Source organism: Rutilus rutilus (assembly GCF_951802725.1).
Source record: "Rutilus rutilus genome assembly, chromosome: 19".
In the NCBI taxonomy this organism is placed as follows: domain Eukaryota; kingdom Metazoa; phylum Chordata; class Actinopteri; order Cypriniformes; family Leuciscidae; genus Rutilus; species Rutilus rutilus.
This window is the reverse complement of record NC_140232.1, coordinates 33,773,275-33,799,421: the sequence shown is the minus strand read 5'-3', so window position 1 is coordinate 33,799,421 and position 26,147 is coordinate 33,773,275. Positions and strand designations below refer to the sequence as shown.

General features: G+C 38.6%; 1 protein-coding gene across 1 annotated transcript in view; it reads left to right on the top strand.

The window, feature by feature from the left end:
* The first annotated feature begins 1,138 nt into the window (after positions 1 to 1,138).
* Positions 1,139 to 26,147, top strand: part of ikbkb (inhibitor of nuclear factor kappa B kinase subunit beta) — a 37,562-nt gene continuing 12,553 nt past the window's right edge. Inside the window, exons 1-15 of the mRNA XM_084388617.1 lie at positions 1,139 to 1,325; positions 2,098 to 2,218; positions 8,057 to 8,151; positions 14,267 to 14,384; positions 14,545 to 14,614; positions 18,002 to 18,090; positions 18,270 to 18,359; positions 18,472 to 18,596; positions 19,913 to 20,020; positions 20,882 to 21,098; positions 22,871 to 23,065; positions 23,150 to 23,264; positions 24,580 to 24,703; positions 25,594 to 25,745; positions 25,871 to 25,932. Coding sequence (XP_084244743.1) covers positions 2,114 to 2,218; positions 8,057 to 8,151; positions 14,267 to 14,384; positions 14,545 to 14,614; positions 18,002 to 18,090; positions 18,270 to 18,359; positions 18,472 to 18,596; positions 19,913 to 20,020; positions 20,882 to 21,098; positions 22,871 to 23,065; positions 23,150 to 23,264; positions 24,580 to 24,703; positions 25,594 to 25,745; positions 25,871 to 25,932 — 1,665 coding nt within the window. The 5' untranslated portion in view covers positions 1,139 to 1,325; positions 2,098 to 2,113. The remainder of the gene's footprint in view (positions 1,326 to 2,097; positions 2,219 to 8,056; positions 8,152 to 14,266; positions 14,385 to 14,544; positions 14,615 to 18,001; positions 18,091 to 18,269; positions 18,360 to 18,471; positions 18,597 to 19,912; positions 20,021 to 20,881; positions 21,099 to 22,870; positions 23,066 to 23,149; positions 23,265 to 24,579; positions 24,704 to 25,593; positions 25,746 to 25,870; positions 25,933 to 26,147) is intronic.

Sequence of the window (26,147 nt, the reverse complement as noted above, 5' to 3'; positions counted from 1 at the left end):
AGTTCTTGTAAAATGAACATCTCTGAGGAACAAACCCGTAAAATCAACCTTTTATTTGGACATTTAAAGAGAAAACGGGTCATGGCCGAGATGAGAGGAGTCCTGAAAGCACCGAGACCCAGTCAAATGATTATTTATCTGATATTATTAAGTTATTTCTTAAAAACTTGATATGTTTGCTTTTTATGCATTAGATTAAACATTTACTTGACCTTTTTTAAAGTTGCATTGCTCCCAATAGCTTTTAAAACAATTTAGTCTAAATTCTTTACACATCAATCCTTTGACAGAAAAAAAGAAACAAATGAAGGAAATTCCATCTTTCGAGGTTATATCAGTAAATCTGTCCTCTCGGAGGGTGGCACCACAGGAAATCATCATTAACAACTCACTTTTTGAGGAAATGATCACGTATGCATCAGTGATTCAAAAGGAAATGGATACACCTTTATACAATGCACATCATTTCTGCATTCAGCATAGCCTATATGAAAATATATTTTAAAAGGTTGCTATTCTATGATGTTAGCGATATCATTCACATTAACAACTTTTTTTATGAAACCATGAGAAAGATGTGAATAAAGACTGAGAATCAATGTTCAGAATTTATTAATTATTATTGTTTTGAACTATGTCGCATGTTTTGTGGAATGTTTGTTGTCAAACTAAAAAATTTTATTATTTTTTTAATTATTAAAAAATACATTACTTTGTATGAAAAAGTTAATAATTATATTTTGTTGACACAATATTTTAGTTTGTCTTTATTTTAAGCTGTAATATGTTACAATGTGCCCCAACTATGGGGCATGTTGTCCCATTTCTCTTCCATTCTTTCAGGAGAAAAAAATAAGGAAAAAAGTATGAACAGTATTAATAAAACAAAACCACATAATTATGCTAAACATGTGGGAAATTAATGTGGAAAATATTAAACACTCTGAACATTAAGTGGATTTACACACAAAAAAAGTCATAAAACTTTGAGAAAGTCAAAAACTGTTATGTTATTGTACAGAATATTCTGTAGTTATTGTACAGAAATGTAAGTATGATCATTTGATCTACCGTATGTTGAGTATTAGTAGCCTATTGTAAGTACGGATGTTACTTCAGTTCGCGAGTCTGCTCTATTACAATATTTACGGGAAAGGAAAGTTTCAGGAAGTAGAGAAACTCAATGCTCTTCTGCTTTCAAACATAATCACAAACATTTTACTGATTGATTGCGAAAAAGAAATCCGTAGATGTGTAAAGATCGCAGGAATCGTCTGATCTGAGAAGTGTTTTGGAGTAAACCAGATCAAATCTGACAGCGGCAGGTAAAATCACTTCACATTAACGAGCTACTTTACTGAACATATACAATATACTGCGAATAAACAGGACTTCAGTTAGTATTGTTATATTATTAGGCCATGTGATACAGCAGTTTTATGGACGCTTGATAAACTGATCTGATCTTGTGTTCAAAAATGCGCTGATCAGAACAAAACAGTGTTTCATAACATCAAATTCACACAAAAGCCTATATATATATATATATATATAGTTCAAAAGTTTGGGGTCAATAGGATATTTATGAATGTTTTTGAAAGAAGTCTCTTCTGCTCACCAAAGCTGCATTTATCTGATCAAATACAGTAAAAACAGTACTTGTTTTCTATGTGAAAATACTGTAAACTGTCATTTATATCCTGTGATCGAAGATTAATTTTCATCATAACTCCAGTCTTCAGTGTCACATGATCCTTCACAAATCACTCTAATATGATGATTTGCTGCTCAAGATACATTTCGGATTATCATCAGTGTTGTGCTGCTTCTTATTCTCAGTCTTTAAATGTCTATAGACTAACCAAAACCCTCACATATATACTAATAATAATCTAAACATTGTTACTAAATAATAATAAATAAATAATGATCATAAAACACTTAGTTTATGCATCATTTTTACAATTGAGGACCTCCTCAGATGCCATATTCTGCTCCTGTATTTTCACACACACATATATGATCCTAGTACACATGTATATCTGTGTTTTTAACATTAATCGTTGTGATTGTGTTCCTCTCTCTCTCTCTCTCCAGGGTTTGAGGGTCCGTCATGAGCCGTCCTCCATCCATGCAGCCGCAGATGTGCGGCCCCTGGGAACTGAAAGAGCGACTGGGAACCGGAGGCTTCGGGAATGTCACTCTCTGGCAAAACAAGGTAAAATATGATTTCCTCCTAACAAAGACACAGTCAAGCATAGCACACTCATAAAACCCAATGCTCATTCCCTCAACGTGATTTACACTAGAACCTTTTCCTGGATCAACATCCTTGTGGTTCCTGGAATAATATTCCTTCTAGCAGTCAAATTAGTTTTAGGGTTTCAACAACATTCTTATCAACTTCTCATGTTCCTCAGATTTTTAGGGCTGAGTTATCAAGCTTGGGAAGCTTTAAAAAACGGGACTAACGTCACATTAATCTAAAGAGTTGTGTTATACATGAATCAGGCTGGTTAGACAAACAGAAGTAGATGACTGTGTCAGTCTGCATGTACCGTCTGCTGTGCATTAGCATCATGAGCAGAGGATGCATTTAACTGATTTATTGTTTCCTGTTTAAATATATTGTGAAATGCATATTTGTATAGTATATAAAGGAGTAACTGCAGATGCTCAGTGTGGAGAAAGGCACACTATAATTATATTAATTTATGATAGGTGATTCATGATCTGAGTGGAGATGGAAACATTTTTCGCTTTAATTTAGAAAATTGCTTTAACTTTCTGCTCTGTTACTAATCAAATAAGCAAGTTTGGGTCACACTTTATTTTAAGGCGTCCTTGTAACACTGTTATTATACATTTAAGTACTGAGTAATATTAAGTAACTACATGTACTTACTATAGGGTTAGGTTTGGTTTAGTGTTAGTTGCATGTAATTATGCATAATTTATAGTTATTACTATAGTAACTGCATGCAACATGTAACAATGACACTGTAAAATAAAGTTTTACCCAAGTCTGTGATTGATCATGTTATGCTGGAATAACACGGATCATCAGGCTGGTTCAGGTTTCAACTGAAATTTGTTAATTGTTCACTTTTTTGAAAATGGTTATTATACAAAATATTATGGAATCTTGTTTCCGCCACAGCAATTGTGACTTTTTATCTCACAATTGCATGATATAAACTTGCAATTGCGTGTTATAAAGTCAGAATTGCGAGTTATAAAGTCAGATTGTGAGTTATAAACTCGCAAATGCATTATAAAGTCAGAATTGTGAGTTATAAACTCGTAATTGCGTGTTATAAAGTCAGAATTGTGAGTTATAAACTTGCAATTGTGTTATAAAGTCAGAATTGTGAGTTATAAACTAGTAATTGCGTGTTATAAAGTCAGAATTGTGAGTTATAAACTTGCAATTGTGTTATAAAGTCAGAATTGTGAGTTATAAACTTGCAATTGCGTGTTATAAAGTCAGAATTGTGAGTTATAAACTTGCAATTGCGTGTTATAAAGTCAGAATTGTGAGTTATAAACTCGCAAATGCGTTATAAAGTCAGAATTGTGAGTTATAAACTCGCAAATGCATTATTTACATTTACATTTAGTCATTTAGCAGACGCTTTTATCCAAAGCGACTTACAAATTAGGACTAAATTAAGCGAGTCATCATGAAGAGGCAAAAACAACAACGCAAGAAGTGCTCAAAATACGAAGTTCAGGCATTATTCAGAGTAGCATAAGCACGATAAGTGAGGTTTTAAAGGGAAAGGTATTTTTTTTTTATTATTTATTTTTTTATGAAGTTAAGTGCTCACGGAAGAGATGGGTTTTCAGCTGTTTTTTGAATGTTGTCAGGGATTCTGCATTCCGGATGAGGGTGGGGAGAGTGTTCCACCAGCATGGAACTGTGAATGAGAATGTTCTGGAAAGTGATTTTGTGGCTTTCTGTGATGGAACCACGAGACGTCGCTCGTTGATCGATCGTAGGCGTCTGCTAGGGATGTAGGCTCGTAGGAGTGAGTGAAAGTAGGAGGGAGCTGAGCCTGTGATAGATCTGTAAGCAAGCGTCAATGCCTTGAACTTGATGCGAGCAGCGAGAGGTAGCCAGTGCAGAGAGATGAACAGAGGAGTGACGTGGGCCCTCTTGGGCTCGTTGAAGACAAGACGAGCTGCAGCATTCTGGATCATCTGTAGAGGTTTGGTTGCACATGCTGGAAGTCCGGCCAGAAGAGCATTGCAGTAGTCAAGCCTAGAAATGACCAGGGCCTGGACGAGGAGTTGTGTTGCGTGCTCAGTTAGGAAAGGCCTGATCTTCCTGATGTTGTGCAGTGCAAACCTGCATGATTGAGCTGTCTTTGAAATGTGATCTGTGAAGGTCAGCTGGTCATCAAACGTTACTCCCAGATTTCTGACCGACCTTGATGGGGTGATTGATGATGAATCAAGCTGGATGGTGAAGTCGTGCTGTAGAGACGGATTGGCAGGGAGGACGAGAAGCTCAGTCTTTGCCAGGTTGAGCTGCAGGTGATGTTCCTTCATCCATGTGGAGATGTCTGCCAGACAGCTCGAGACCCGTGCAGCTACTGTGGGATCATCTGGTCGAAATGAGAGGAAGAGCTGTGTGTCATCAGCATAGCAGTGGTAGGAAAAACCGTGTGCCTGTATGATGTGTCCCAGTGATGTAGTGTAGATGGAGAAGAGGAGGGGACCAAGAACTGAACCCTGGGGAACCCCTGTGGTCAGTTGATGTGCTCTGGATACCTCGCCTCTCCATGCGACCTTGAAGGACCTACCTGTGAGATAGGACTCAAACCAGTGGAGTGAAGTTCCTGTGATGCCCAGTGATGAGAGGCTGGACATAAGGATCTGATGGTTCACAGTGTCGAAGGCAGCAGACAGATCAAGGAGAATGAGGAGTGAAGATTTGGAAGCAGCTTTTGCAATCCGTAGGGCTTCTGTGACCGACAGTAATGCAGTCTCAGTTGAATGCCCTTTCTTGAAGCAAGACTGGTTGACATCCAGCTGGTTGTTTAGAGACAAGAAGGATGTTACTTGGTTGAAAACAGCTCTTTCAAGTGTTTTCGCAATGAATGGTAGGAGAGAGATAGGTCTGTAATATATAATAATTATATATAATTATTATATATAATATATATTATATATATATATATATATATAATAATTAAATATAATTATAAAGTCAGAATTGTGAGTTATAAACTCGCAAATGCGTTATAAAGTCAGAATTGTGAGTTATAAACTCGCAATTGTGTTATAAAGTCAGAATTGTGAGTTATAAACTTGCAATTGCGTGTTATAAAGTCAGAATTGCGAGTTATAAACTCGCAAATGCATTATAAAGTCAGAATTGTGAGTTATAAACTTGCAAATCCGTTTTAAAGTCAGAATTGTGAGTTATAAACTCGCAATTGTGTTATAAAGTCAGAATTGTGAGTTATAAACTTGCAATTGCGTGTTATAAAGTCAGAATTGCGAGATGTAAAGTCACAATTATCTTTTAATGAAAAATGGCACCTCATGACACACATTGCCGATCACTGGTTTAGGATAATAATAGGAATTCTATTCCAGGATGATGATCCAATAACATGTACTCCATAGCTAAATCTCATATCATGTTAATTTGTTCCTTAAATTGGAGTCGCTGTCTTTTTTTCGGGCGGTCTGCTGGTAAACGGTCGTCGCACCCCATCCGGCTACAGCAAATCAGGATAAAGGTGTTTGAACATCCTAAAATAGAGGCACTTCAGATTCCCATGAATTAACCTTCACAGCACTGGGACTCTAACAATGAGATGAAGGGAGGAAATGCATCTATACCTGCTTTGTCCCACTTCCTGTCACGATTACATCATGATCACTCATTGCCTGCTGTAGTTACACTGAAACACACACATGCTTAAAGAGGTTTACTGAGCATGACATGGTCATATAGTCTTCAAGGAATGCTGAAGAAGATTAAACATTAATTAATGAATCCTGTTTGTTTGCTGTTACCAGGGTTATTTTAATAAGTCTTCATGTTACTTTATTAATGATCAGATGCACCAGTTTCACGCGCTGGACTAGAGCTGCACAATTAATCGAATTTGTAATCGCGATTACAACTACGGATGCCACAATTATGTAATCGTTTAAAGGCGCAATTACAAAAAACAAGTTCACTGACAGTATTCTGTGTGCTTAAGATGTGTGTTTTTTCTTTCTACAGCTTATCTTAAGGTTTTTTCTTACTTTGGTTTCTTTAAATAAATAAATATATTTGACATTTGAAGCTTAATGCGATAGAAAAGCGAAGTTTTCAGCTTGTATTTTGATATGAACAAAATGGCATGCAGTCGCTTCAAACAATGGCATAAAGCTATTCAAAACACCATTCAATGTAAATTATGATAATCGTAGTTAATAATTGCAATTACAATTTCAAGGGAATAATCAATAATTATGATTTTTGTCATAATCGTGCACCCCTACGCTGGACCATAAAACATTTGAAGAAAACTTATCTAAAGGGCATATCTAGTCATATATAAGAGTCATATCTAAAGACAAAATCCCATTTTAGTGTCTTTATATCCTGTAAAGCACAGTTTGTGTTCAGACTCATACTCTGTGTGGTCAGTGGTGACATCATGTCCTGTCACCAATAATAATCGGGGTGTTGGTGAAGCGGATGTTGATGAAACCAGTGTGAAAATGCTGGTTTTGTGTGTCAGTGGCTGCTCTGTATGTGCAAACGTCTCAGACCACACTGAATGATCACATAAAATGAGTGCAAAATGGAAGCATCTTCAACCATAGATTTGTGCCACTGCAGTTAAAGACTCCTGAATCCTGTCATGATGTCATCGAGCGCACTAAATGAACAATGCGTCATGTTCGCTTACTCACCTTGATTGCATTGGTTTCTCTTTTTCTGCCATTTCCGGCGGTCGTCATAATTCCTGTCACGAAAGGAAGTACCGTAGGAAATGGGCATGATGGAATTAGAGTGCCGCCTAATACATTTCCTCCCTGAATTTCACTATAATATGACATAAGATTTACTCGTCACAGAGACACTCATTATTTATCACTCATTCATTATGCTTGTAGACTCACATTAGGCTCCAAAGGTCAACATTTCACCCTCATGACACTTTAGTTTAGTTTAGTTTCCAAAAACTAACATGTATAAATATGGTATAAAGTGGCTTTCAAAAGTATATGGACACTTATAAAATGTCTGAATGGCATTACATTATATATGTATAATATTTTGGGGGGAAAAAATGCCCAAAACACACCTTTTAGTATAGGTTTAATATGTAATTATTTGTTTATATGTATTATGTTTAAAAAACGCATTATAAATAAAATGTGTTATTATTAAAGCAAGGGTCATGTATTGTAAAGAAAATAGTTCTAATGGTGAAAATAAAGATCTATCGTGACTCGTGAGACATTGTGGTTGTGAAATGAAAGCGGATCACTATTGTTTGTGCCTGCTGTAAATTAAAGTCCCCCTGTGGTGAAAGTCCAGCTTTTAATGTTGTTTATGTGTCTATGTGGTGTTTTTAATATGCTTTAAGACAAAGCATGTGTAAATTCATAAGTCGACAGCATTGCTGAGTATTCTCTCCTTAAAACTGCAGTGAACCAAAGACAGTCTCAAAAACACGCTTTGAAATCGCTGGCGTTTCTGACGTCACAAACTACCTTGTAACCAATCAGATCAACGTGTGATCGTCAACCAGTGGATCTCTGAGCTGAGTGAGTGAGTGGAGGCGGGGCTCATTTGCATATTCATAGAACCGCGCATACTAAATGAGGCAAGGGTGTCGAGTTACATTCAAGATATTTTAAGGCATGACAGAATGTTTTTCTAAGGCATGGTGAGTTTGAAGGGACATAATTATTGACTACAGGGTGACTTTAAACTACTATTGCATTACCATCTGATACCATCAATGCACTATGGTATTGTCATGGTAAATGTTTTCTAACATGTGTTGGTATATCTGTGTGTATGTGTGTACAGGAGAGCAGCGTTCAGATCGCCATCAAACAGTGCCGGCAGGAGCTCAGCGCCAAGAACAAGGGGAGATGGAGTTTAGAGATTCAGATCATGAAGAGGTGAATATATATCACGTCCAGAGTTGATTTCATATTTCTTCCCCCTCAGTACGGTTCACACACAGCTCTCCTCCTAACTTCAAAAGGCATTTACATAGAAGTCTGATCAGGGCGGCTGGTCAGGGCGGCTCAACAGTTCAGCTCTTACTATTGTGTAGTTTGTATTAATACCATGGTTCAACAAATAATGTAAAGGTTAAATAATAATTCACTTAGACTTTAGAAGCAATTGCGACTTTATTTCACACAATTCTGACTTTATAACACGCAATTCTGACTTTATAACACGCAATTGTGACTTTATTTCACGCAATTGCGACTTTATATCTTGCAATTCTGAGAAATCATGTAAAAAGATGTAAACTCGCAAAGTGAGATAAAAAGTCGCAATTATCTTTTAAAATGTTTTATTTTGTGGCGGAAACAAGCTTCCATACCTCTTGGCCTCTTCCTCCCATCCATCCTCCCTGACACGTACCGTTACGGTAGGTCCGGCCCAGCTATCGGTAGGCGCCGGCGGTGCCGCGGTAGCCTACTCCTGAGAAAACGTTTTGGAAAAGACGGGCTATGGACCCAACCAACTCTATAGGAGGGGAGAGGAGAACTCCCTCACATGGTACAACCCATTCAGAGGCTTGCGCGCTGCGGCTGCGGTGTCAGACTGCGGAACGTGTGTAGCCTAATGTAACTAACGTGACAAATGTGGGAAAAAAAATGAATCCTCTCCCGATTACCCACCCCGGGCCTGAGTCTGATCAACATTAGAGAGAGAGGAACATGTTCATGAAAAACAAATTAACTGTTTTTGGTTCACAGTGGAACTCAGGGTGATTCAAAAATGAACATAATATACATGCAATGACTCCTTTACAGTAATTCTGCTAATGACTACACCCATCTTTTTTGGCTGACAACTTTAAGTTGGCTTTCACGTCATAGCAGATGTTTCTTTAAAGAGAAAACGCTCTTATTTTCGTGGTATTTTTCCATCTTTTGCCCACTGAATCTCAGCTATGTTTACCATCTTCTAATGTGCAGTCCATTAAGCGACCACGCAAAGCCTTCTGTTGTTATTCGACTATTTATAAGTGTTTTTATGAACAAAAGTTCTGAGCAAAACAAAGAGGGATGGATTTATGACACCACAGTAGTAAAAAGGGACCCAGTTTAACGGCCTCAGCATCGGTTTGTTCCGTCACAACACCTTCAGGCTCATCTTAAATTAGGAGCAAGTGCATCTCTCTTCGTCTCCGGAGGCTTTCTTCCTGTTATTGGTTTAGGGCTGATTTTGTTGTGGCTGTATTCATGTCCAGTTGTTTATTGGAAAGCTGCTTATTGTATTAAGTTTTTTGGGGGGTGTGTGAACTAGAGCTGCACGATTCTGGACGAATTGAGAATCACAATTTTTGTCGTTTCAAACAGAGTTCACGATTCTAAACAGGCAACTAAACAAAATATCATGAAATTTACTAGAGGTTCGGAAAAAATTATAATGGCTGCAGTCTATTTAAAATGCTTAATCTGAATGAATAATTTTTTTAAAACGGGTTGAATGAATGATTTTTTCAAAGGTTTAATAGACACGGGCGAGTCGTTGTCATTTAGGAGTATTTGAATCGGGATCGCAATCTTTTAACGATTAATCGTGCAGCTCTAGGGCCCTATTTTAACGATCTGAAACGCAAGTATCAAACTAAGTAACTTTGTGGGCAGATCTCAGGTGCTGTTGCTATTATACCGGCGGGATAAATGACTCTTGCGCCCGACGCAAATCTAAAATGGGTTGGTCTGAAGTAGCTTCATTACTCATAGGTGTGGTTTGGGCGTAACGTGAAATAAACCAATCAGAGCGTCATCTCACATTCCCTTTAAGAGCAGGCGCGCTTGTTCCATGGTGGATTGCTATTATAACGGCGGATTTGCCAGGAGCGGTTCACAGCCGAGGAGACCGACGTTCTCGTCAGGGCCGTAAAACACAGAGAAGTGACATTGGGGACGGAGAAACACACCCAAATTAGCTTCGGTTAAACAGGCGTATAATAATTTGGGTAAATGTGTAAGCTAGATTTATGCCTATTTTTTCACATCTTCATGGACACAACAATGATTTCCCTCGTGTGTTAATATTTTTCCTTGTAATTATGTAGCCTATGATTTGCAAAAATGAAAACGGCTGCTTCTGTGTAGATGAGAGAATCAAAGTGTATGGGTGTTGTGCACACGCTATATTATGGCCAAGCATGCACCCTCAAAATAGCATTTGAATAACACGCCACTGACTTTAGACGAGGTTTCTCCTGGTCTGTGGCGGAATTGTTTTCTGAAACTGCAAAATAGCACCAGGGAACGTTTGTGCCGGAACGCGCCTCCTCTTTTCGCTGAACCGCCCCCGGGAGCGCAAGTTCATTCCATAATTTACCGACGTGCGTCTGTGGAGGGAAAAGTCCGCTGTGCGCGGGTGCAGAATAGGAATGATACATGCGTCGGTGTACAAAGTCAATTGCGCTGGGTGCAAGATAGGGCCCCTAGTGTGAACACATGCAAACTATATGGGTTACACTTTATTTTAAGGTGTCATTATTACAGTGTAATTATATATTTAAGCACTGAGTAATATTAAGCGACTACATGTACTTACAATAGGGTTAGGGTATGATTTGGTTGAGGGTTAGTTGCATGTAATTATGCATAATTCACTATAAAATAAAGTGTTACCGAAATATTATCCAAACTTTTTGAAGGCGCATGTCTGCGACAACAGGACAAATTGTAGGCTACCGTTTGGGTGTCAACCAAATTCAACCTGGTTCAATTATGCATGCAACATGAATTTGAATGATGAAAACCACTGGTTGTGCGTTGAGTGTCACAGTGTGAGTGTTTCCGTGACGCTGCGGTGTGGTTGGATTGCTCTCGTTAACAGTGGTTGTGTGACGAGCGAGAGGGGTTGGGGGACGTACTGGTTTTCTCAGATTTATAGCAGATTGTCCCCAGACTTGGTCTGAGCCACAAACCTGGACTCAAACACCCTCTAGTAGACCTCAGTGTGTATATCGCCAAACCACAACCATCACACACACAGATGTTTTTGGGGAACACACCCAGGACTGAGTTTCTTTAGTTTACACACACATTCAATGATGATCAACCCTTAATAATGATTATATCAGTGTTCAATTTCAGAAATGTCCCTCTTTTGTGGAGGGAAAGGAATCCCGTCATGTTTTCCGAGGAAATATATTGACGTCAAAACGGCATGAAGTCTGATTAAACTCACCCGTCATGAGAAATAACCCGTGATTTATGGAGCGTGCTGGACTCTGACGTGTCCACCGTCACCCCAACTCAGTGTCACCGTGTGGGGCCTGTAATGATTAAAATACCGTTTGATGAATCTTTGCTGTCTGCTTCATAACTTCCCAAACAAGGATTGTTTTTCTTCAGATTAAGATTCAGAGCACTGGTTGGTATAAGGTTTGGTCATCTTGGACACTGTTTATTTTTCAAACAAGAAGCAACACTGCATAAGATATTATAACTTTTCAGAGACTGTAAAAACTTGTCTTGTTATTTTAGGTTACACACATTAACTTTTTACTGAAGCTGTATAAAGCTGATAATACAGCAGTATTGGGACAATGTAGGGCGGAGACTTAGTTCTGTCCAACATTGGTGACTGTACATTGGCAGATCTGAATGCAAGCTTGTAGTCGATTATAAGAAATTGGTGGGGTCCGGCATACGACACCAGAGAGAAACCTGTTGTTTCATCAGAACAGAGTTTTTTTTAGAAATGAATGAATTTAGAAAACGGGATGAATTTCCATTTAAGCCTACTTTGAAATTCATTATTACTTCACTTGGGTTAATAAAACTTGGGCTGAAAAAAGTGAAAGAGAAGTCGAACACACCTAATGTCTTCCGAAGCACAAAGGGTTGTGGGTAATATTAGCTAATTTGAAAATTAGAAATCGTAAAGTTATCTTCGACTTATGATTTTAATTAAACTTAAACTTCAAGTCCCCATGAAATCAAAATGTACGTTTTTTGGCTTTTACTATGAATATATTAGCCTTAAGCCTGGTTCACACAGGACGATTTTAAAATTGTCGGCCGATTTTCCAAACCTGAGAGACCCCACACAAAATCACGGGTCTAACGGTTTTGGTCGTACAGTGTGTGGTGCGCAGCCACACGGCAAAATCAACACATCACACACGAACCGATTTGACTCCCGAGCATTCCCAGGTCAGGCGGGAAATCTCGCAAAATCCCTCGAGATCAAACGTGACTTCAGAGTAAACAATCATGGCGGACGAAGAGGATGCAGTGGCGATAGTTTGTAGTTTGTTTTTAACCAGAAAAAAAAACTTTATCAAAAGAAAAGGCGATGATCTCCGACGTCCACTGGACTTTATGGTGCGCCATGCCGCCGGCTGTTTTGATTTTGTTTCCCGGTGCTTCCTCGCCGCCTCGCTTTCTGACTGGCTACACGCCACAGTCCACAGGCTGCGTGCGCGTTTGTCCCCGGGGGACACCACACACGAGGAGAAATCGGGCCAAATAAATCCAACATGTTGGATATCCCCGTTTTGAGATCGGAGCCTTCCGAGCAGACGAGAGCAGTCTTAACACACCACACACGGCAGGAATATCTGATCAGATTATTTTACGATAATCGTAGCATCCTTAAGATTGTCGGAAGGGGTGAATCGGGGCTAAAATCGGCCTAATTATCCTGCCGTGTGAACCAGGCTTTACTGTTATCTATTAGCTAGTGTGCTTCAAAACAATGCCAAAATTCACATTTAGAAGATATAAGCATTCAAAACTTGACAATCCGCCAATATGGATCAATGATTTTGATGACATCACTGCACTTCAGCTTCTCATCAGAGTTTCCTGTCCAATCAAATGCGCTCTAGAATCTGAAGCTCCGCCCCCTACACTATAAATAGTTGCTGAAGCTGCAGCTGAAAACGGTCACTTGTTCACACATTTACTATTTTCTACAAGGTGAACGACACACAGTGCACTATAGAGGGGACAGGGAACAATTCAGACAGTGTAAATATGCTTTCCATTGGGGCGAATGAAGTCTGGCTTCACGTTAGTGTTACACGAATCACCTCAGCTCCGGTCCAGAGACACAAGTTATACAGAGCGGATCATATGATTGAGTCGACGCAGAACACAAAAGGTATCAGACCCGTTTGAATTCGGCACATATGCTGTATTATAAAGCGATGTGGAGGAGATCAGGAGGAGAAACGGTTAGAGATTAGGAGGAAATTGCGGCTTTACCGAGCTCAACGGCTCTGGCCGAGCTGTGATGTAAACTAATATAAGCTGTTCGATATGTCCCGCCTTATCTTCCCGTTTCAGTGGAAATTACGTCGACACACTGAATAATGCTGTGCGTTTCAAGGCATTTCAGTGGGCTTTGAAGTTACTCAACTGGTGAATTGTTTTGTTTTTAATGGTAAGGTTTAGGAGAGCCGTTTTGCTATTGAAAATGATCTCAAGAACATTAAGAGGTTTGTTTCTCCAAGGTATTTGGCATGTGATCGAAGGAAAGGAAAAAGTGTTTCAAAGTTTAGATGCTTAATCTTTCTCGAGAAAGAACGTTTAGATGCTTAATCTTTCTCGAGAAAGAACGTTTAGATGCTTAATCTTTCTCGAGAAAGAACGTTTAGATGCTTAATCTTTCTCGCTTAATTCTTTCTTTCTCGAGAAAAGCAAGAGATGTACGGAAACTCTTATGCAACTCACCCGTTGTTGTTACTCAACGCCTAATTTTTGTTATTAAAGCAATTATGTCAGGATGGTTGCACGTGAAGGTTAAAACGAGCTGTTTATTTTCTCAGATGATAGTTTTAGGTGTTGCCGTTGCAGTTATCCTGTTATGGTGCCTGGAATCCATCTGTTTTTATTCCTCTTTGTCCTGAGCGTGTGTTTTATAGGAGGTTCGTGTAGGGCAGGGCCGGCCAGCCGTCTGAATATTACAAACACATTTTTTAATAACAACATGTTGTAACCCAGATTATAAGAGGGTTATATGTACGTTGTGTCCTTTAGTGTTTGCACGTAATAATGAAGCGTCTCTCTTCTGCAGGTTGAATCACATGAATGTGGTGGCGGCGAGAGACGTTCCAGAAGAACTCCAGAAACTGGCCACGAACGACCTGCCATTGCTGGCCATGGAGTACTGCCAGGGAGGAGACCTACGCAAGGTATGGCACTTACAAAAAAGCTTTTTGGCCAAACACCATAGTGATAGCATGGGTTTTTGGACATGCAGCATAATGGTACAAACCATGGTATATGAATATTCCAATGATTCAGTTGCATGTTGCATTATCAAAATAACCTCTGTGCTTTCTGTATGTTCAGTACCTGAATCTACTTGAGAACTGCTGCGGCATGAGAGAAGCTGCTGTTCTGACACTGATTCAAGATATATGTGAGTCCGCATACACCAGCCAATGGCGGTCCAAAGTTATTCCCACCAATCGCAACACTAGGGTCCTATGATTTCCACGACGCGGAAAACGCGGACAGAATTGCGGAGTCCAGTTATAAAAATTTAATTTACAGTGTAATGCCACGGAATTTGGCTTTTGGCACGGAAAAGGGTTGGTCACTTAAACTGCCATATGGATTAGTGTCTGTGAAAATTAACGTGCAAAAAGACTATTGAAACTCAAAATCATACATTTTCTTCCATGTTGTAATTTTAACACTAGGGGCCCTATCTTGCACCCAGCGCAATTGACTTTGTACACCGACGCATGTATCATTCCTATTCTGCACCCGCGCACAGCGGACTTTTCCCTCCACAGACGCACGCCGGTAAACTAAGGAATGAACTTTCGCTCCCGGGGGCGGTTCAGCACAAAGAGGAGGCGTGTTCCGGCGCAAACGTTCCCTGGTGCTATTTTGCAGGTTTAGAAAACAATTCCGCCACAGACCAGGAGAAACCTCGTCTAAAGTCAGTGGTGCGTTGCGCATGTTATTCAGATGCTATTTTAAGGGTGCATGCTTGGCCATAATCAATGTAGCGTGTGCACAACGCACATACACTTTGCTTATCTCATCTACACAGAAGCAGCAGTTTTCATTTTTGCAAATCATACATTATTACAAGGAAAAATATTAACACACGAGGGAAATCATTGTTGTGTCCATGAAGATGTGAAAAAATAGGCATAAATCTAGCTTACACATTTACCCAAATTATTATACGCCTGTTTAACCGAAGCTAATTTGGGTGTGTTTCTCCATCCCCAATGTCACTTCTCTGTGTTTTACGGCCCTGACGAGAACGTCGGTCTCCTCGGCTGTGAACCACTCCTGGCAAATCCGCCGTTATAATAGCAATCCGCCATGGAACAAGCGCGCCTGCTCTTAAAGGGAATGTGAGATGACGCTCTGATTGGTTTATTTCACGTTGTGCCCAAACCACACCTATGAATAATGAAGCTACTTCAGACCAACACATTTTAGATTTGCGTCGGGCGCAAGAGTAATTTATCCCGCCGGTATAATAGCAACAGCACCTGAGATCTGCCCACAAAGTTACTTGTGTTTCGCGCTTGATACTTGCGTTTCAGATCGTTAAAATAGGGCCCTAAACTTGTGTTGTGCAGCACTTTGTTTGGCAAAAAACATTTGATTACACACCATTTCTGACAGTAAATTTTAATTTACTTTTAAATGCTTAGAATTAAGCATTTTATAGGGCCCTGTTATTGTAAAAATGTACATTTTTGCATGCTTTTAGTTACTAAAAGATTTAATTAAACCATTAAAACTGAATCCAGAAAAATTGAAACAGAATTTCTGAGAAAAAATAAAACAGCTGTAATTTTTGTAATTTTTGTTAAACTGGCAATAAGCTGTTGTTAAATTTAATTTAATTTAATTAGACATGCTTTTTGATTAATGAAATTTAATTTAACCATTAAAACGGAATCCAGAAAAATTTAAACAGAAAAAAAAGGGATTTGGGAAGAAATAAAACAGATTTCATAGGGCCCTACAACACAAATAACACCAGCAGCTGTTCAACTCAGTTTTTCCAGCACAGTCTTTAGTCCCAGCAGACGGCATACCAGACTAGTTGACCTTTATCACGTGAGCACGTGAACATATGTGAGCCGTAAACAGAGGTCAGCCGAACTAGTCAGTTTACATTTCTGCTGAATCTGCGTTTGTGTCACATCAGGTCTTGTAAATGTCAGAACATGAACCAAATCACATATTTAACCCAGATTTGCAGCTGAAAGTGGTGGAGAGTATGAATCAGACCAATCTGATGTACACACACACATTACCACAGAGAAGTCGTCAGATGCATTATGCAGCTTAAGACTTTTTTAGCAAGAAAATGGAGAAAATGGTGGGGGCTCTACTAAAACTTATGGACCTAAAAGGGAAAGTTTCTTCAAAAATTCATTTACTCACCCTCATCTCGTTCCAAACCTACAATCAAACCACAATGTATTCAGACACCTTGCTATCCTAACTTACATAAATGAACTATAGTGTCCTGAAAAGATATTAAAAATGATATATGGTGTCTGGTTTGACTGTACATGACTTGATTTTGTATGTAGAACAGAAAAGGAAGTATTAAGCTTAATTTAACTATGAGTCATTTAACTTTGTTTTAGACTTCTTCTTTTTTTTAGAATCCCTAGAAATATAAACAGACCCAAATGAGTCAATAAGTAATGCAGTAAGAGTAAAGAGCTATAAATGACCGTGGAGCAGCTCAGATCGTTTGATGAGAAATGTTTGAGTATCTTGGCAAATGTGAGCACAGTTTGAGACATCTCTGGTGAAGCTGTGATACATGTGAGATTTCTGGGGTCATTTTTAAGAGGACTTGTTCTCTTCTGACAAGCAGAACTAGGAATTGGTCTATTTTCATGTGTAACTTTCAGAAGGTTCTGCTGCACATCTCATTTTGTGTGCCGCGAAAAACAAAACAAAAACAAAAAATCATACTGGTTTGAGGGTGAGAAAATGAGTGAGCTATGACCTTTAGTCACTATAGAGATAAGATATTGTGACCTGGATTGGGTTGATGAGGTACGCCTGCTGTTTGTTATCCATTGTGAGTAGATTCTCTTTGTTTACACTCGATCCACAACTAACAAGGATCTAATGATAGCCCACAAATGCCGATGTATACAACATGTCATCGTGCCGTACCTTATCGTCACTCTGTGGTCCACCAGAGATTTTTCTGTTAAATCACCAACATGAACCTGGATTTAGTCACCGGCCGCATCCTGTTCAGTTTTCTCTCAAGAGAAAACACTGCGGTTTCCTAAACGAAACATGTTGAGATGAACATGGTCATCAGTTGACGTGGAAGTCCTGTTTCCAGTAACATCGGCTGGCTGTTAGATCCTTATCCTACGTGGCCTTATCATTGAGGATTTATTGGGAAGACTTTAGAAAAATAATGTGGAAACTTAACTCTGGCGGTCAACTGGAGTGTTGGGTTTGATGTCTTAAAGTGATAGTCCACCCACCTCAAACCCATGTGAATACCCTCATCATTAACATTACTCAACCGTACGTCATTCCATATCTGTATGACTATTTCTTCCCTGAACACAAAAGAAAATAAAGACAGAAAACCTGAGACATGTTTTTATATCTTGTTAGCTGAAAAATTACACATCAATGGCACTGAGGTTTGTCACCGCCACAGTAACACACAGTACATTCAGGACCGGTGAGCTGGCAGAGCATTGGTGTCTTAAGTTATATTGATGATTATCTCATTAAAATGTTAATATTTCCAATAAATAAATAAAAACCTGTCTCTCTCCAGCCTCGGCGCTGACGTACCTCCACGGGATGAGAATTATTCACAGAGACCTCAAACCGGAAAACATAGTCCTTCAACAGGGAGAAAAAAGGGTAAGTGTTGAGAGAACTGGTGCAAAAGATACGATTCACTAAATAATAATGTTTAAAAAATATATTTTGTTTACATTTTGCAGTAATTCTGTTTTCTAAACGCATTAAGACGGCACTATTTTCACTCTCATATTTTATTGCTAAATTAAAGAAGCATGAATGTTTCCTGCATCCTGTAGCTGGTCCATAAGATCATAGACCTGGGTTATGCTAAAGAGCTGGACCAGAGCAGCCTGTGCACTTCGTTTGTTGGGACGCTGCAGTATTTGGTGGGTACATCGACGGATTTATGCAAAATGCCAGACTTCTTGATTGATTAGCATCTCATCTTTACTGATATACAGTATTTTGTCCGTGTGTTGTACTGTCGGCCTCTCTCAGGCGCCTGAGCTGTTAGAGCAGCAGAAGTACACGGTGGCGGTGGATTACTGGAGTTTCGGGACGCTGGTTTTTGAGTGCATCACAGGATTCAGGCCTTTTCTACCAAACTGGCAACCCGTGCAATGGTAATTATTCCCACAGCTGACTGAATTTTACACTGCAAGGTCTGATGGTTGCACTGATCTGATGGTTTTCTTTTAGTGGTTCTCTACAAGGCCTCTATTGACATGAGTATTCAATGCCCCATTTTTAGGCGAATAAGTTTTATCCTGTACATCTGCTGTAAATTACTTTTCTTTTCTTTTTTTTTACATCTTTGGATACTCCTAGTTTCTGTATATTAAGTTTCCTACTCTTTTAAACTACCTAATTTTGTTTTGGAGTCTAAAGTATTATAGGGGCACTTTAAGGTTTGATTCATTTCCATGAATGACTATTCCAGGTCTAGATATTACACTTTTAAAATGAGGCTTCCTCATATATTCATGTTTTTTTTCCAAGACTGTGAGAATCCTGGGTCTTCAAAGAAACCAAAATCAGTGTTGATAGGGTAAATTGAAAGAAATATACCGTTTTGTTGTTGTTTTAGCCTGTTTTAAAGCTGGCCTCGGAGAACCTATCTTGCCAAATAAAACAGGCTGTTTGATACGGAAGATAAACTGTAAAAGCTGATGCAGATGTGAGGAAATTACACTGTTTATTAAAAATAGCTGTTTTCTTTTTTACATACTAGTGGTGGCACGTGTGTACTAGGGCCGATTTCACAAAGATAGACTTTGACTACGGCTTAGATATAGTAGATAGTCAGACTTCAGATAGACATCTAAATCAGACCGTTGCACAAAGCACTTAAGACTCTGACTATCTTAAGTAGGACTACACTGCAATGCATTCTGGGTAAAATAAGACACTTTTCAAAACAAAAACATGGCGGATCGAGTAAGCGCATTCAACCGCTCAGTGCAGTTTACCCCAGTGGAAAATATGTGTTTGTTGGAGGAGTATAACCGTTACAAGGACATTTTATTTGGGAAATTTAGTTTAAATGCAGTGTAAAAGTGGTATGTGTTGGGTTCTGTATGTGAATGAACCCAATAGCGAGACTCAAAACAAAAGTACAGTCGGTTTTTCATAAGTCATGACCTGACAGCTTGAGCCAGAGTTCCTGTACTTCATGCAGAAAAGACCTTCATAAACACTATTGTTCTAACATCTTATGTTTGAGGAAAGATAATATTCCTGCTACAATAGTTTATTATTCCGGGGATTGCTGTACTGTGATTGGATGTGCTCCAGTATTCTCACCACATGGACTGTTTTTATATTATAACCTCTGAGAATATGAGAAAAATGAAGGCTGTGTTGCAAAATAAATCCAGGTTTGTTTGAATTCACATCTCTCTCTCTCTCTCTCTCTCTCTCTCTCTCTCTCTCTCCTCAGGCACGGCAAGCTGTTGCAGAAACAACTGGATGATATTGTGGTTTACGAGGATCTGATGGGAGAAGTTCGATTCTCCAAACACCTTCCGAACCCACACAACCTCAACAAGTGAGTCATGTGACTACGTGAACGGAGGAATCTGTTATTAACCATCATGTTGTGTGTTCGGGTCATTTTGACCCGGAGAGGATTTTCCCGTACCCGAAAATGCTAGTTAATGTTATTGCATTGGACCAAAATTTACCAAGTTACTCACAAATTGTTTTTGATACTTTTTGTAAAAATGTTTGTGTTTTTCCCCCCACATTGTAACACATGTGATGTTCCCGGTCAAAAATTGACTGGCCTACAAACAAATTGCTTATAAATCTCTCATTATGCTACATCATCACAAAATATCAGATTTAATCTTTTTGTCAACTTGTTTTCTTTCAATTAGGACCGGTTTTATATTTCTTTTTGGAATTGATCGATCGTAGGCCTTATTTATCTGAGCTTACATACCTCAGTTTTTGAGTAAAAAAAAAAAAAAAAAGCGTTATTTGTGGATAATTTTGTCAATTTTACATAAAATATGAAAACAAATTGCACCGGTTATCACAATTGTGTGCTATGATGTTTAACCAAGAAACTTGTTTTGAAATGCTTTTATTTTGTATAAAATGGCACAAAGTCACACTTGTGGTGTTCCCGGTCAAAAATGACTGGCCTACAGAAAAATAGCTTATAAATCTATGCTATTTTATCAACAAATATTAGAATCAATCTTTTTGTCAACTTTTTTTTTTAATTAGGACAGGTTTTGTATTTATTTTTGAAACTGATTGATCATAGGCCTCAAATTATTCAACAACAATTATTCATTCATTAGTTTCAAGTACAGCTAAATCGATAAATATGACTGAAAAATACCACATTCAGAGTGAATATGTAGCTGGACTGGTTAATCTAACTCTACATGTGCTTCAGACTGTTAGCTGGGAAGCTGGAGAACTGGCTACAAATGATGCTGAGATGGTCACCGAAAGAGCGAGGCAAAGATTTAAAACAGCAGAGCAAAGACAGTCAGGAGGGGGTCAAAGATCCGGAGGAGGACAGTAAAGAAACCAGTCCAGAGAGTGTCAAAGACTCTCCGAAAAGCTCCTGTTTCTGCTTCGATGAATTACGGCGCATTCTGGATCTAAAGGTAAGCTGAAGCTCTCGAGTGTGAGAAACATACTGAGCTGTATTTCCTTTTTGCATGAATGCTCATCCTGACAGTCTGCGTTAAACTTCAGACTTTACTGAACGAGCGCCGGCGCGCGCATGCGTTAAAGAGGAAGACTATTAATATTCATCGCTAAAATATTCATTTTGCTGAAATGTCTGTTGTCGGACGTTAAATTGAGGTTTAAAAGTCAACATTAAAGTATTTGTAATTAAAGTATCTTATGAGAGTGGTAACTGTAAAGGGATAACTGCGTGTAATTAGGCCTGTCGCGATAGTCGATAAGTCAATTAATCGCACGATAAAAAAAAATGAGCTCGATAATTTTTCCGGCCGCGATAATTCCATTTGCATGCTTGTTTGTTTTCCTCGTCTCTCTCTCTCAGTCTCTACCAAAGAGACTGGATGACCACTCTCGGTTCTTTAGCGTATAAGAGGAGTGAACTCTCTTGTCAGTTGCATGGTCTTTGTGTGGGAAAGCGCCGGCGGGAATGTTTGCGGTGACTGCCGGGAGAGAGAGAAGACGCTAGTTGTGAGTTGCAACAGCGAGCCCGATCACATGAAAATGCGTATCTATACCACGAATGTTATTTCTCGTGCCATTTATACGCCAAAAATAGTTTTTGCGTGCATATGATACGCTCTTTATGGCGTGTAATACGCACGCACTCCTCACCCCTAATCCTAACCAAGTATTTTCAGTGCATAGCATATACACACAATAAAGCGCGTCTCCGTCTTCCCGACAGTACACAATCACTTGACAAAGTAACAGGAGTAACAGTGCAAAATTGTGTGAAATGGCTTGTTGAGGCTTTTGTTTTGTTTTGTTTACAAAGGTCCTAACTGTCAGATTTGCCTGTTATGGAATGTATGTATCACTATTTATGCCTAATGTCTAAAGCCTAATGTTTAATATTTTTTGAAGTGCAATTTTGTTTACATCCATTTTATTTATTAACAGACATTTATTTTGTTAACAGACACTAAGAGTCCATTGCTTTTATTGTTTTTGGTTGTTTTGTTCATTTTTTTGGATATTTAAAATGTTTTCCGTTTTCAGTGTTTAATATTCTTTAGAAATAAAAGTTTATAGATCGTTGAAAAGGTGTACCTGCATTATTATGCCATTATAATTATATTAAATGAAAATGGTCTCAGAACGACAATATTATCGTTTATCGCGATAATTTCTTGGACAATTTATCGTCCAGCAAAATTTGTTATCGTGACAGGCCTACGTGTAATTGAATATAAATGTACGATTTTAACATTTACAGGATAAAGGAATGATCCTGTAACGTTCCAGAGTGAACGTTTGTGTTCCTGCAGACAGTTCCTCTTATCTGTCAACACTGAGTTTGTGTTTTTATTTGTCTTTATTATTATCTTAATTTTTAATGTAGGGATTTAAACTCTCCTTTTGCTTAATAGCTATTTTGTACGTAGCATAGATATAGATATAGTAGCTATGTTTTCATAGCATTCAGTTGGCAAATTAGTTTGAAGGACAGCTTTGGCCAGGACGTGGAATAGTGTGTTTAGTCAATAAAAGAAAAGAGGAGAAGCAGCTTTTTCATCCGATTAATCGAAGAAATAATCGACCAACTAATCGATTTATCAAAATAATCGTTAGTTGCAGCTCTGATGGAACGATTACAGCAGCAACTGGCCCCTCAGAATCATCCTAATCCTCCCGTTACGCCAGTGTTGTGCATAAATATGCCTAATTTTATCGTCTTTCTTCTCAGCTGGTCCACGTACTCAACATGACCTCGGCTGAAATATTCACCTACTCCGTGCAGCCGCTGGAAGACGTGGCGTCCCTTCAGGAAAGAATCGCGCAAGACACTCGCATTCCTCCGGCCAATCAGGAGCTCCTACTGGAGGCGGGACTTGCCCTCGAGCCGCAGAACAGCGTCATGCAGTGTGCCATCGATTATAGCGTATGTTTGACTCCTTTTAGATGCTACAGCAACTTTTTAAAGTCAATTCCAACCCAGTTTCGCCTGATTGTGTTGTGTTTTTAGCTGATGGACGCCCGGCGCACGGATGAGCCGCTTGTTTTCCTGTTTGACCGTTCGTGCTGCAGTTACGAGCCTCATTTTACGCCTCGTGTCCTTCCTGAGAACGTCCGATTCGTCCGTGAGTTACTGTCCATTTCTTGCCCTCGTTCACCTCAGTAGTCTTCATCACTATATTGACAGTATGTGTTTTCCTTTTAAAAACAAGATTAATAGCTTTTTTTTCCATGTAACAAAAACTTTGAAACATTTAAATGCAATAAAACAATACCAAAAATGTATAGAGTAAACAAATGTTTCAAACATTTAAGTGCAGAAGAACTAGCCTATAATAAACAATCAAAACTTTTCAGATATTCATTTGAGTCCAGATTAAAATTAGGGATGCATGATATATCGGCCACCATATCGGTATCGATATATATGGTCATTTTAAATGTTATCATTATTAACCCGATAAGAAAATTTGCTTGAAACTGCTTGAAATATGATTGAAATCACTTAGAAAAGGAAAGTACAGTTACAGTAAGTGCAACATAAGAAGTGCAAGTCTGTCATATAGGCTACATAATATTATAATGAGAACACAACTGTAAAATGTAATTTTTAAACCAATATATCGGTTATCAATTATAAAAAATTATCGGTTATCGGTATCGGCCAAAATGGTCATATCGGTTCATCCCTAATTAAAATGAAATTTTTTTTGTCTATAAGTATTTGGTGTTGCTTAATAATCTGAACGGCTGTTTAAAAAAGTAACTGCTTGACTTCCTTTCTTCTCCATGACAAGTGAGTTAAAAAGAAAGTTAACCAGGTAACCGATGCAACTTCATTATTTCTGCCTTTCTGTACAAAGCGCCACCTACTGTCAGAGAGTGAATCTGCATTTTCATTCAGTCGAACACTAACAGCTTCTCGTCCATGTTTTGGTTTGGTTGCGCGTGCCTCTTTTAAGCAGCACATACAGACTGTTATTAAATTGAACCGGTTGATGGAAAAGCAGCATACTAAAAAAGTTATCCAGAATAATTTGCAGTAGGGGTGTAAAGAGACCCTCATTCGATACATATCTTGATACTGAACTCACGATACTATATTATTGCGATACTTCAAGACGTGAGGTAAAAGGTTAACAATTTTTTTACTGTTGATTAAAATGCTAAATTTGGTTTTACATTGGGGTGTATGAATAGGGTTGTAGTACTGACACAAAAAAAAATTCTCACACAGTAAATTTTATTTTGGGTGAACTATTGACAATACATACTCACTATCCACGATACATGTTGTATTTTTGTTTTGCGATATATTGTAACACAATATATGTGACCCCTAATTTACAGTATTTTAAAGTGCCCACAATACCATGCAACACTGATAGTGTGTACACCTCAGAGAAGGGTCACTAAACGGATCTGTCTTTTGTGACGTAGAGAACGAGCCGAAACGCTCACTCCCCTACAGTTCCCAGAGACGCACGTGGGGTCAAGCGTGGCAAACCATCCGCGCGCTGAAGGAGGACTGGCAGAGGCTGCAGCAAGGACAGAAAGTAGCCATGTAAGACGAGAGCGATCTGTAAGAGCTGACGCTGATGTGAGAGGCTGTCAGTTTCAAAAAGAAATACAAAACCTGTCTTGACTGAAAGAAAACAAGTTGACAAAAAGATTGAATCCAATATTTGGTGGTAAATTAGCGTAACAAGTGATTTATAAGCTATTTTTTTGTAGGCCGGTCAAGTTTTAAAGGGTTTTCAAAACAGCACAAGGGTTAATAATGTGGAATTTTGAGCTTTTTCTGATTCATTTACGATACATTTAGTTCTCTAATGTGAAACAGAGTATTTGGCAGGAAAATAATGTAGGGCGAGACATGATTTTACCCATAAGTATTTGATTGGATCATGAAAGTGGTCTGTGATATTATTAGTTAATTTTATTTCCCCCCTCTCACTTGGTTACAACAACAGAAGATAATAAATATTTTACAATTTAATTACATTTACATTTAGCAGACGCCTTTGTCCAAAGCGACTTACAAATTAGGACTAAATTAAAAGAGTCTTAAATTAAACTAAAAGAGTCATCGTGAAGAGACAAAAACAACGCAAGAAGTGCTCAAAATACTAAGTTCAGGCATTGCTCAGAGTAGCATATGCCAGACAAGGTAGGATTAAAGGGAAAGGAAAGATATTTTTTAAAACAATTTTTATGAGGTTAAGACAGGAACGAACGTAGAAATTAAAGATTATGATTTTTTTTCTTTATAACCCCTAAATCACAAGACCAGTAATATGTATTGGTAACACTCTACAACAAGGTTAACTAATGCTACTTTATTGTAAAGTCTTTACCCATTTATTAAACAAGTAAACAAAAGTAGTCACATTTATTTATATAGAGCTTTAGTGAGAGGCTGTAAATGACTCGCTCGCTCTCTCTCTGTTCCAGCATGAGTCTCCTCAGGCATAACGGCACATTGTCAAAGCAGAAGAACGAGATGGTGTCGATGCACCAGAGGTTAAAAGCCACGCTGGAGTTTTTCAGCACCAGTCTGCACATCGACATCGACAAATACCAGGAGCAGAGAGCCACGGGGATCGGTATGACACACCTTCACAAATAAATATTAGTGGTATTTATCTTACCAGAGGTAAGATAGTTTCAGTCTCAGTTCTGTTTTTAGCATTACTTTCAGAATGAGTGTTGATTGGCTCATGCTTTCCAGCTTCTGAAAAATTATTGAGTGTCTGGAGAGAAATGGAGCAAACCGCCCTCGACTGTGGACAGGTACATGCCAATTTGATGTTATATACTTTATTAGGGGTGTGACGAGATCCCGCGATATCAAAATATTTCTAGTTGAGGTGAAAAGTCTATTCGAGAATCCATGAACCGCATTATTAGTTTGTTTTCTTAGGCTGCACGATATATTAAAACAATTTAAAAATCATAATATAGCATAGCATAGTGCTATCATTCAGTCCCTCCAGGATTTCATGATT